The sequence below is a fragment of the Canis lupus genome, chromosome 13, assembly GCF_003254725.2.
Source record: "Canis lupus dingo isolate Sandy chromosome 13, ASM325472v2, whole genome shotgun sequence".
Lineage (NCBI taxonomy): Eukaryota > Metazoa > Chordata > Mammalia > Carnivora > Canidae > Canis > Canis lupus.
In genome coordinates, this window is record NC_064255.1 from 43,228,932 (window position 1) to 43,242,302 (window position 13,371).

Sequence of the window (13,371 nt, forward strand, 5' to 3'; positions counted from 1 at the left end):
CATTAGACGAGGTAGGTAATTAGCATTCTTCATTAGATGAAGAGTGCAGATGGGGAGTATGGTCACAGGAGCCAAAATACTTGTTATCAATGTTAGTTGTTCTTTGCTTTTTCAGGAAGACTGGACTTGTGCCACCGAAAAGTATTTAATTCTCTATCAGACCCTCATGGTCAGCCATCAAAGCATAATGTGGTCTTTTTAATCCTGAGTAGAGTAAACGTATGGACTATTATGTGATGGAACAAACATGTTTTGATGCCTTACTGGTATTTATAGCTTCTCTTAAGTGTGTGGTAGACTGGAGACGGTTGGTCAGTCATTATTCGAATATGGATCATTGGCAGCTTTCCTCTTATTCATCTTCTGGAAAACCCCATGTGGTACAGTTAGAAGAAATGGTAATGTACTCAAATTTCTTTCTGTAGCTTATCCTGAGACATGAGAATTCTGAATGACACCTGGCCCAATCCCAGACATTTTATTCTACATTGATTTTGCCTTTCCTGAAGCTTCTTTCATTTCAAAATCCATACCAAAAAAAAATCACCTCAAAATCAAACCCTGAAATCAATGCCAATATCCCTGGACCCTCTTGGACCCTCTTTTTGAAGCAGGTTCTGGAGCACTTCGTGCTTTTTCAAAACATCAACTGATTATACTTTTTATGCTTTATTTCAAGATCGTTTTCTCATTTTAACTCCTTTGAGTCTCTGTGGTTTTATAAATAGTGCCCTTATTATGGTCTGCTTCTGGCTTTCCTTACAGACTTTGCCCAGAGTCCCGGAGTAGAGCAGCCTATTTTTGTGCTCTCTTGAGGAGGCTTGTTCCCCAGCTCCCCCACCTCCCTCATTGTGAGTCTGTTCCAGGCTGTTGACTGCCTGATGTTTTGATGTCTCTCTCCATTAACTAACTCTTGCCTTTCAGCCACTGAGCTTCAGTTTCTTGTTTACTGCCTTCCTTGTTACAGCTCTTGGCTTGCCGCTTTAGTCTGTATGTCAACAGAACCTTTGGCAACTTCCTGTGTCATCTCTTGCCTCTCTTTCTCCACAGACTGCTTTTCACCAATTTGATTTTCCAAAGATAGCCTGTCAGCAGTTCAAAGTGTGGCTTCCGTCCCTAGTCTCTTCAACTGTGCTCATTTTAATTATTACCATGAGGCAGCAAGGCTGCCACACAAAAGTGACCACCTAGACTGTCTCACAGAAAAAGCACAAAGATTTAAGTCCTGCTCAGGGTGCCTGAAATCCCAGATGACAGATCCATTTCTATAATTTCAAAAATCTTACTATCTTCAGAAAAGCTTGAGCATATTGCAAATAGTCTCTTCTGCTTACCCTTAGGATTTTCTACCTACACTACTGTGGTACTTACCATACTACATATTCTATCTTTTTTTTTTTTAAGATTTTATTTATTTATTCATGAGAGACAGAGAGAGAGAGAGAGAGAGAGAGGCAGAGACAAACGTAGAGGGAGAAGCAGGTTCCATGCAGGGATCCCGGTCCCCAGGATCACACCCCAGGCTGAAGGAAGCACTAAACCGCTGAGCTTCCGGGGCTGCCCCATATTCTATCTTATATTGGATCCTATATTGTAACTAATATTGTTTCTGTCCCCCAGAAGACTGTAAGCCATCTCATAGGAATGGCATTCCAGTCCTTGTATCTTACTGTCCAAGATAGCTGCTGATCTGAGAAACATAAATATAGGTGGGCAGGTAAGAAACTTCAGCTATTGACTTCTAGTATACTAACTTTTTTTTGGGGGGGGGGCGGAGTAGACTCAATGCCAAACATGAGGCTCCAACTCACAACTGAGAGATCAAGAGTCACACTCTCTACCAACTGGGCCACTCAGGCACCCCTAGAGGTTCGATTCCATATGTTTCTTTTAATTGTAATACTAGTATGTTAGAGAACTGAGTCAGTTGCAAATAACAATGGCTGAAACAACATGGTAAATTCTTCTCACATAATGAGAATTCCATGGTAAAGTGCATTACTGGTATCAATTTGGAAGTTCAAGGATGTCATGTCTAAAATCTAAGTAATTCTCCTGGCCTTTCAGGGTTACAAGGTAGCTGTTCCAGTTCCTGTCACCATGTGTAGCTTCCGCAAATAAGGAAGAAAGAAAGGGCCAGAAGACAAAATGACTGCTGTATCAAGAAAGCAAAAGCTTCCCAGAAATTCCATCAGATTTCTGATTATATTTCACTAGACAGAATTATAGGAGATTGTTTTGCATAATAACAAGAAGGATGAGAAAATTAGGGGCTTGTGTTTTTTTCTTCTTTTTTAATTTTTCTGCTTACAACAATAGTAGGACTCCATAAGAAGAAAAGGAGAATAACTATTAAATCACAGGAAACCTCTGTCAGAGTGAAACTAATGAGAAGGAGTGCTAGCAGAGAGTCAGTGTAAATAAAAATACAAACGTAAGAGAGTCAATGTAAATAAAAGGAGAGCCTATGAAATCAACTGAAGGCTGCTTCACCACCCCGCCCAGTAATGGCTGACAGTCAGACATTTTGATGTGTAAGCTTTAAGCCCTACTGAGGCATAAGCTTCATGGGAATCCTAATATAGTATCTTTCTATTTTTTATTCAGCCTCTTCATAGGCTTCACAAATAAAGTTTTCCTGAGCACTTTCTATATATCTGGCACTGTGATACGCTGAGTAAAATAACATAATTGTCTTCAAGCTGCCCACTTTGAACTGAACTTTTCAGTAACAGAAGTGAGCACAGTGTCATGCTGTGGGCCACTGAGGAGGCATTTAACTGCAATGGGGTGTGTGTTTGTGGAGTGGGAGTCCAGTGAGAGAGTTGCCACAGAAAGAGAAAGTGGAGCTCACCAAATGATGTGCAGAAGGATGTTACTGGCACAGAGTACTAATACATAAAGGCATAGGAAGGCAAACAAAGTAAAAAAATATTCTGGGATTTTTTAAGATTTTTAGTGGTACAAAAGCACAGAATTCAATGGCAAAAGGCAATGGTACTGAGAGAAATTAGAAGAGAGGTAAGCAAGAACGAAAGGGTCTTTTTAGACAATGACACACTAAACTATTTTTAAAAATTTTAAAATTTTTGAGAGACACAGAGAGACGGAGAGAGACACAGAGAGACGGAGAGGTAGAGACACAGGCAGAGGGAGAAGCAGGCTCCATGCAGGGAGCCCAACGTGGGACTTGATCCCGGGACTCCAGGATCATACCCTGAGCCAAAAACAGGCACTTAACCGCTGAGCACCCAGAAGTCCCAACACTAAACTATTTTAAACTCATATTAGTTTCATGCTTTAGGAAAATTTTCCTGGTGCCACAGTTTACTGGGAACAGATAACAGTGGAAAGAGGGATTTCAGTTAAAGGACTATTCCAATTGTTCAAATGAAAAATATGAAGGCCAATCCCAAAACAATACCAGAGGAATTGGAAAAAAAGAGAGAGAGAAAGAGAGAGACTCCATAGACATTAAACAAGTAAAAGTTTAAAAAACATATTTACCAATTGCTGTGTGTGTTGGAGGTGGGAGGCAGGCAGGAAAAGCAAGTATAGAGATGGAATAGAAATGACAGTAGAAAAATAAGACAACTTCCCTTTCTTCACTCATTCAGTGATTCAATAATGATGACTGACCGGGCACCTGGGTGTCTCAGTCAGTCCAATGTCTGCCTTCAGCTTAGGTCATGATCCTAGGGTCTTGGGACCAAGATCTGCATCAGGCTCCCTGCTCAGTGGGGAGTCTGCTTCTCCCTCTACATTCCCCCACTGCTTGTGATCGCTCTCTCTCTCTCTCCCCCTCTCATGCGCTCACTCTCAAAAAAATAAATAAAATCTTAAAAACAAAAATAATGATGGGGACGCCTGGGTGGTTCAGTGGTTGAGCACCTGCCTTCGGCTCAGGGAGTGATCTCAGGATCTCAGGATCCAGTCCTGCATTGGGGTCCCCGTAGGGACCCTGCTTCTCCCTCTGCCCGTGTCTCTGCCTCTGTGTGTGTGTGTGTGTGTGTGTGTGTGTGTGTGTGTGTGTTTCTCAAGAATAAAAAAAAATAATAATAATCTAAAAAAATAATGATGATGGAGACAGTTTTCCTAAAGATAATATATGTTTGGGTTAAGACATAATATACACACCTATTCATAGCAATGTCTATACATCTGACCCAAGCACAACATGAAGTAACCTCACCAAGAAAATAGTCACTCTGCCATAGAGAAACCTAATAATGTAGTCTTGGATCATGGTTGAACAGCCTAGATCCTAGAGCAAATCTCAAGGACCTAGAGAATAATATAAACCAGATATTATTAAGCAAAAAACAGGTCTGATCAAGACCGTGCTTCCAGAGTGAGGCACTTAAGAACCTTTAAAACAACTTACTAACAAAATGAGAAACTTATTACACTGGCCTCGGTAGCAATTAAAAAATAAAATATGACATCTAAAATACCAGATAAAAGTTCTTAAACCATAAGGAAAATGATGCAGGCTTCACAAAGCCAATCCATGCTTCAATAGAAGAGCAAGATATCCAGGAATAGATTACGGTCCCAGGTTCAGAGAAAACCAACCCAAGTGAGGAGGTGAAAGCATGTGACAGTTTCTAAAACTAGCATTATATTATTCTTTTTTATTTTATGCATAAAGGTGCCTTAAGGTTCACTAACTCAATAGTTCTTATCACTGCTGTTACCAGCTCAGCCATGCTAATAACAAGGACTCCCTTAATGCACTGCCTGGTTTGAAGGAAAAAAAAACTGCACATTAGAATGAACAGTGCCCACAGTAATTCTGGCTTCCAGACAAGGGTAGCCATATTAAAGAATCCATCTCTTCTTTTTCAGATTTGTTTCCTCTAGGTTCATGCATTGGAGACTATTGGACCTTAAGGGCTATGGGGTCAACAAATTAGCGGAAAGAGTATGATTAAAGCAAATACATAGTAGAGTTGTTGTGAGCTAACTTTAAGTCAAAGAGATCTCAATTAGAATCTTGGCTTTTGCACTTACCAGGTTTCTTAGCCTTTCTAACAATAAATAGAGAAATTTCTTAGCCTCATTAACAATAAATAGAGAAATGACTGCACTTAGTTTACAGAATTATTGTGAAAATAAATGCTTGTGAGGCACCCAGCCCCAAACCTGGCATAAATAAGTCTGAAATAGATACTAACATAACAGATGGATTAAAACATCTTTCAAGGGGAGTGATTCCAATATCCCTTTTACAGAAGAGACTGAGGCTCTGAGAGGGTCATTGTTCAAGGTCACGATGCTAATAAATATGAGAACCAGGATTCAAATGCAGATCTACTGTGGTTGATAGTAGATTGCTCCGATTTTTTTTATTCTACATCTTAGAAGATATAATATCCAGGACTTAGTGTTAATACTGTGCTGAGCTTACAGCTTCAGAATTAAATGAAAGAGGAACATACAGAAGAAAACAAAAGCAAAAGCAGTCTACTGCAAACAATTCAGTACTACAGCCCTGTACATGACCAAGTTTAGAACACAGAACCTATGAGAAATGGTTAAGACAACCAAGATAATTAGTCTGGAGAAGAGACAGTAGGAGGAAATATAATTGCAATTATCCAATTTATAGAAATGTAATTTAGAATATTATGTACACTTTCAGTTTGCAAAGATGGTTTAATTATTCCCAAAAGACTAAAAATTAAATGTAATGAAAATGACAGTTTTTTGTTGTCAGTTTTGAATAAGAATTTGTGGGGAAGGGGGTGATTTCAGAGGACAGAAGAGAGCTCTATTTATGCATCATGGATGAATTACTATGTATATATTCGCAAGTTCTATAGCTATAGGGGAGCTGCTTAGAAGGGAATATTAAAATCTGAATTTAAAAAAACCTGAATTACTTTTCACATGATGTATATTTCAAAAACAAAATGTAATGTCTGAACTTTCATCTTTAATTATTAAAATGCCCAAGAGTTTACCAAAAAGAAACTTCACAGCAATTTTCCACTTAACAAAGTTATTACCAGCAAAGAATTTGATTATGCTATAAAAATTTTTCAGAATGTAATTTCACACTTACTAAGTGATATATTATTTCCCATTATCTTGAACTGAAGCATTTTAGGGATTAGATATTTCCAAATTCTACTTTTAAACTGACTCCAGATATAACAATCAACTAGGGAAATAAAAAAATTGAAAGCGTATTTCTAGATAGTTACACATCATACTGATCAAATCAACCTAATATTTAAAAAGGCCCATCACCAACTAATAGCAAACAGATCTTAAAAACCAATGTCTAAATTTCTCATAAATATATAATTCCACAATCACACCAGGGGGCGCTCTTAACACTGAAATGATGGATGACATATTTCTAAAACACATGGTGGTCTCAGTTGGCCAAAATGAGATTTTTTTCTAGGCATGCAGTACTCGCAACAAGTGCTTATCTCTTGAAAATGTTTGCTGGCAACACACACATTTTCTTTTACATCCAAAATGTTTGCGTTGTTAGGACTATCAAGTTAGTCTATCAAGTAAAACATTTTCTGCTGATAGGAAACATCTTATTTTGGAAACATTTGTCTATTTAGACTGGCATCTGTCTCTTATTCTTTCTGTGGTTATGCTGATTCTCAATAGTCAACAGAGTGCTTAGGAGTACATAAAACTTTGAAAATGGTTTCACTGCCCAATTTATTTTTTGCAAAATTTCCTACCAGACCTTCAAGTCCCCTGACCCCCTACCCCCTCCACACACACCATAAAAAGGGGATCATCTAAAACTGACACACACCGTGAAATTTTCATCTGAGTGGTATGGGCCTTTTCTATAGTTTCTCATTACCTGGTAAGAACTCTGAAGCCCAGATCCTCTCTTCGGAAAGTTCAAGATTCAGATTCCTAAAAATATAATTAGAAAATCAGTGTGAGACTTCAAGGAAATTAAAAAACAAAAAAGGCAAAAGCTAAGTTTGGGCTATATTACCCAGAGAAAAGTCACCATTTACTGCTCTGTTAATAGTAAATATTTTTATACAAATGACATCTGATTAAACTTTAAATAACAACCTAAAATCAAAAGGAAAGAATCATAAAATTTGTGAAAGAGAAACACAGCTACCAGTCTTCCAATAGTATTAGAGGAGGTTTGTAAACTGAGTCTCCCAACCCACGTAGTTAAGATTATCCCCTTCTTTCTACCAGCTGCCTCTATGAGTCATCATCTACCTGTGCCTAAACTGAAACAGGAAAAGTTCTAAACAAAGATTAACCAGGTATGAATAGACAGCAGGTTGCTACCTAGGATAGGGAGTTCAGAGAAACAAGAATGGACCTACCAACTGTTTGCACCCTAAATGAATTCACGACGATACTAAGGTCTCAAATCCTGTTGACAAGAACAAATTCTTCATTGTAGAACAAGAGTAAGGTTTAAAGTAAAACTACAATTTAAAAAAGTATTTCTTTCATCTATTTCTTTAGATCAAAGTATATGTGAATGATGGGAAGTCCTGCCTACACAGAAGTAGATTTTAATACAATTTTTGACAATGTGAAGGGGAAGGATGAAAAGAGGTCAGGCTAGGGAGGAGAAAAGCCTGCAGGAAGAGTATGTTAGCAGTCAGGTGACTGCTGTTACCTCCATTATTCCCTCTTGATCTTTGGAGTGAAACAATTACCAAGAGGTTCACCAAGGCAAACGAAGCCTTGTTTGATAAGAGGGGACCATCTGACCTGAACCAATCCGGCATATGGTAAAGCCACATAAGTTTCTGTCAATAGCAAAGTTAGAGAGGAGTGATGTTTGGGGTTCTCTGTGGCCCACTTTGTTAGAAGTAAGCCCTGAGCCTGCTACTAGAAAAGAGAGATAAGAGTCTGCTCCCCACTAGGACTGGAATGTTGCCAGGAAGCCATCAATTTAGATGGCTTAGATGGTGACCTATAATTTAGATAAAATCTTGCCACCTGAAGACACAGATACTAACCAAAAAAAAAAAAAAAAAAAAAAAAAAACATGGCAAATTTGTATAACAGTTTTCATAAACTGGATGGCAGGTACAAGAAAACAGAAAGTCAAAGATGACATAAGTTGTTTTTTTGTTTTTGTTTTGTTTTTTTTTTTAATCTGAGCAACGGAAAGGATGCAGTTGCCATTTAGTGGGAATGGGAAAAGCAGGTTATGGAGGAAATAATTATTTTGACTTTGGATATGTGACTTTTGATTGGTCTATTAGACAAACCCAAGAGGAGCAATATAAAGCAGTTAGCCAAGTCAGTGCTAAGTTTAGAGGAGATCAAACCCTTAACTACAAAATTGAGGGTTGTCCACTCACTGACTACATCTAAAGCCATGATATAGAGGAGAAAGAGGACAGAGACAGAGGAGCCTTAAAGTTGACCGACTCTGGTGGCTCCACCATCGAGGCCACCTGGCGGTCATGCCCTCGTATGATTTTCATTTTCTAGAATACAAACAGGACCTGTTAACTTGTTTCTAACTCAGTGTAACATGTGACAGGATGTATATGAATTATACTGTGATTACATTGTTACCTTACATAAGATTATAGCGCTCAATCTCATTGGAGTTTTCCCCCAGCTAGCTTACTTTTGTGAAACAAACAGCAGTACTGGGGAACCTACCTGGCAGAGAATTTAGGGTGGCCTCCAAAAACTAGGGGAGCCTCTACCTGGCATCTCCAGCCTACACGAAAATGAAGCCCTCACTCTTACAGCCTCAAGGAAATAAATCCTGCCAACGCTATGAGTAAACGTGGAAAGAAATCCTTCTCTAGTCAAGCATTCAAATGGTAACCTCAAGTACCAGCTGACACCTACAGACTTGCAGAAGATGGAGTCAAGCTGTGTTCAGACTTCTCACCCAAAGAAACTGAGATAATAAATGTGTTGTTTTAAACCACTAATTTTGTAGTAATTTGTCATGCACCAAGAGAAAAGTAACACAACCCCTGAGTTACCACAACATTTAGAGGCCAGAGAGAGACGAAAGAGCCAGGAAAAACAAACCAAATAAAAGAGGTCAGTGAGGCAGGAAGAAACCCAACAGAAAAGCATTTCTCCAAGAGGCTTATTACCAGCTTCCTCAGAGAAATCTGAGACATAGAGCAAAGGGACAGGTGAGTGGGCTGACCTGATGGAGGCTCATACTTAATCACCACTGAAAGGGACACAAGAAGCCAGGAGCTACCCTCCATTCCTGCCTCTTTCTGAAGAGAAAATGGTTAAGAGGCACCACCAAATAAATGAAAATCAGTTTTATTAGGCTCCCTGGAAGACCCAATTAGTGCCAGAGTTGTGCTACTTCGCTGTTTGTAAGGCTTTGAAAGTTGGTATTTCAAAACTGGCTAACACTTAATACTAATCAAAGTCAGCTCATTTTAATTACTAAGTAGCTCACATAACCTATTTTTAAACTTTTCATTGTTATTAGACATGCTTAGATTGGCTTGTAATTTATTTTTTTAAATCAATACAACCAAATCTAATGAGCATGTATTATGTGCAAGGCCCTGAATTAACTAACTATAACTAAAAGAAGCTGCCCTGATGCTTTTTGTACCTGTATAATTTGTATGCAAACTTACACTATTTATAAAGCGCTGTCACACAATCAAAGGCTATGTTATGCCGTAATGTGATTAGCATTCAGCTTTTATCTAGACTTATCTATAGTGATCATCCTATTTTCCTAGAATGCTTTGAACACAATTTCTTCTCTATTTATTAATGCAATGAAGATGTATTGAGCATTTACTTAGGTACACAGAGGGGCAAAATGGTAAAAGAAGATTCAAAATTCCTATTCTATAAAAATGATACTATACAAAATGTGTCCCTTTTATGTAGGTTCTCTATACATTTTACTTACGTGTATGTGTGTATTTATCTACATTTACTTTGCCTACTATATATGTGTGCACTATATGTATAGTATGTGTGTGTTTGGATATATACACTATACATTTATAATATATTTGGTCTACATACACTCTGGCCAACCTAGCAATACAACTCTTTGCCCCTTGTACCATCAGCTTTTCCCCAGGTTTTGGTCTGTCATCAAGGCTAAAAGATTAAATCACTATGTTCCAGTTTGTTCAAGTTAGCAGTCTTCATTATTCTTAGCGATGTCTTTGGCACTGTGGGGTAAGGGGAGGTATAAGACTAGATCATGGCATGAAGTTGTTTCAACCTATTTTATTAGCAACAGCTTTCCCATTCTCCTTTTTTTCTGCCTATCCTCATTTGAAATGTAAGCTTCTCCTTAGAGACTCATATTAGCATTTTACTAATATACCTTTTAGCACATACTATGTGCTCAATAAGCATTACTTGGCTGAAGAGCTACTTTCCAAAATGACTGAGGCAGCTTGCATGAAAATAGAACTATACACTTAAGACAAGCAAATGTGAATATACTGTTAGATAGAAAGACACAAACTACAGCCAAATAAAAAGGGCCTACATTATGTTTAAATCGTAGTTTTCTCTCAATAATTTGTTTAATAGAGACAATAATCACTTTTTAAAATATTCACTTATTACTATTTAAAAGTTAAATCTAGCTCTATGCTTTTCCACAGCTATCACAAAGAAATACAGATTTGTGTAACCTTATTTCCAACAAAATGAAGTATTTCATTTTATCAAAACAAAACAAAACATTTTTTTCCTGAGTGGTAAATTCTAAGTATTTATTACAAGGATCATTAAAGCAAAAATCAGAGCACGTATCTCCCTTAATGGTCCTACGCAAGATGGATAAATTGATTTGAAATTTTAAAAATTAAGGTATTGGATTGAATGAGACATACAGTTCCTTCCAAAATTTATACTGCAATTCTACTATCACTCTTTGTATTACTGATGCATATATCCATGGATAATTATTTTTAAGACAATCTGATAAGTATTTCAAGGCCAGAAAGAAAAGGCTGTTAAATAAACAAAATCTCCTATGCTTTCCAAAATGCACAATGTATTATCATAGTACTGACGTCTCACATGAAAAACCTACTCGATATTAGTACCATTTTCTACCTCCACTAGGGTAAGGCTTTATTTACTTCATTTTACTGTGCCATCCCCCATGAAGTTATTTTTTGTGTATTTTTTTATTGGAGTTTGATTTGCCAACATATAGTACAACACCCAGTGCTCATCTGTCAAGTGCCCCCCTCAGTGCCCGTTACCCAGTCACCCCATCCCCCACCCACCCATGAAGTTATGTAAGTGAACACAATTGTAGTCTGTAAAACACTGCAAAAATGTAAACCAATTACTAACATTGTAAAGAAGTATAGTTATTTACCAATGTTATATGAGTGAGAACAAACCGGTACTCTACATAGATGAAATACATAGCCGGCCAATACTACAGCAAGCTGCTGAAGCCAGGATCCCTGATGAATGCCATCATTAGGCAGCCAGATTTTACACCATGTGTCTATGCGCCCACAAGACCAGAACTCACTGGACCTGGGATCGGCATCTAATCCAAGGGCAGTGAATCCATTACATTTTCCTGTGACAGTAGATGAGGACTGGTCCAATCAGAAAAGAATTACTAGGGTCAATCTATTTCTTTCTCTTTGAATCTGAACTAAACAATACCAAGAAAATTAAGCAGGGACACAATGGTGACAGGAAAAAGAAAAAGGTATGCAAGTTATTTGGGAATACAGACACAGAGGGCACCAGAATTGTTGCCAAGAGAGGTGTTTTGGCCCAAGACAAGATCCTAGATGGTGGGTGTCATCCAAAGAGCACTGACTTTGCAGTTCCATAGAAACCAAATTGCATTCAAATAAGAAAATACCTTTACCCTTTTTCTCCAGCTTCACTGAAATATAACTGACACATAACAGTGTGTAAGTTAAAGGTATACAAGGTAGTACGCTGATATACTTACGTACTGGGAAATAATTACCGCAGTAAGTCCAGTTAATCAACACAACTATCACTTCACATACTTAACATTGTGTGTGTGGTGAGAACATTTGAGATCTACTCTCTCTAATTTTCACACATATGATACAGTATTATTATCTATAGTCATCATGCTGTGTTTTGGATCTCTAGAACTTACAACTGGGAGGGTGTACCGCTGGACCACCATCACCCATCCACCTGCCCCATATCCCACACCAGCAACCACCAATCTACTCTGTTTCTATAAGCTCATTTTTTTTTTTTTTAGGATCCACATATTTGTCTTTTCTCTGTCAATTTAGCAAAATGCCCTCAAGATCCACCCATGTTGTTGAAAGGCCAGAATTTCCTTCCTTTTTATGAGTGAACAATATTTTATGTATTATACCGTATGTATGTATAATATACCTGTCATATTTTCATTATCCATCTATCAACAGACACTTAAAGAATGGTTTCCACAGCTTGGTTTTTGTAAATAATGCTTCTACAAACATGGGAGTAAAGAAATCTCTCCCTATGGAAATGACTTCATTCCCTTAGGGTATATACTGAAAAGTACAACTGCTGAATCACATGGTAGTCCTATTTTTAATTTTTTGAGGAACCTCCCTACTATACACCATAGTGGTTGCACCAGTGTACGACCCCACCAACAGTGCACAAGGCTTCCCTTTTCTCTACATCCTCTCCAGGACTTCTATTGTGAACAGAGGCTTGGAGGAACTTAATCCTTATTGCCCCTAGGAGCAATGGTTCAGTATTGTTTAACTCAGTGTTTGTGGTGACTTCATAGATCATAACCATTGTGAATAACAAGAACTGTATTCTTTTTCTTTCTTTTTTTTTTTTTTTGAGTATAGTTGCCACACAGTGTTACACTGATTTCAAGTATACAACATAGTGATTCAACAACCCTACACCTCATGCTATCCTCACCACAAGTATAGCTGCTTTCTGTCACCATACGATGCTAGTATAATACCACTGACCGTATTCTCTATGCTGTGCTTTTTATCCCATGACTTATTTATCCCATAACTGGAAGCCTGTATCTCCCACTCCCCTTTACCCATTTTGGCTATCTTCCCACACTCCAATCTATCTGAATATATATTAAAACAATAAAGTTTGTAATGTATCTAATTGTTGAATCACTTATTATTGTACACCTGAAACTAACACTTGTATGTCAACTCAACTTCAAACAACAAAAAACAACAAAAAAAAAAAAAAACAAAAAAAAAAATAAGAAGGCAGCACTAGGCTTCTGAGTACCAGAGGTTTTTGTTAATAGTTTAGATGGTTCCAGGCAAGACACAATGGGTGTCTGTTCCCTCAACCCTGGCCTGATTTGCTTCATTCCTTTTCCATGGTTCTTTCATTGTCTCAAGTATCTTAAATCACTGAAAGTGATTTCTA

At 37.8% G+C, this 13,371-nt stretch overlaps 1 protein-coding gene across 1 annotated transcript in view; it reads right to left on the reverse strand.

Annotated features, from left to right (window-relative positions):
• GABRA4 (gamma-aminobutyric acid type A receptor subunit alpha4) overlaps window positions 1-13,371 on the reverse strand; it is a 218,538-nt gene that overhangs the window by 84,601 nt on the left and 120,566 nt on the right. The window contains exon 9 of the mRNA XM_035718932.2: window positions 6,842-6,897. Coding sequence (XP_035574825.1) covers window positions 6,883-6,897 — 15 coding nt within the window. The 3' untranslated portion in view covers window positions 6,842-6,882. The remainder of the gene's footprint in view (window positions 1-6,841; window positions 6,898-13,371) is intronic.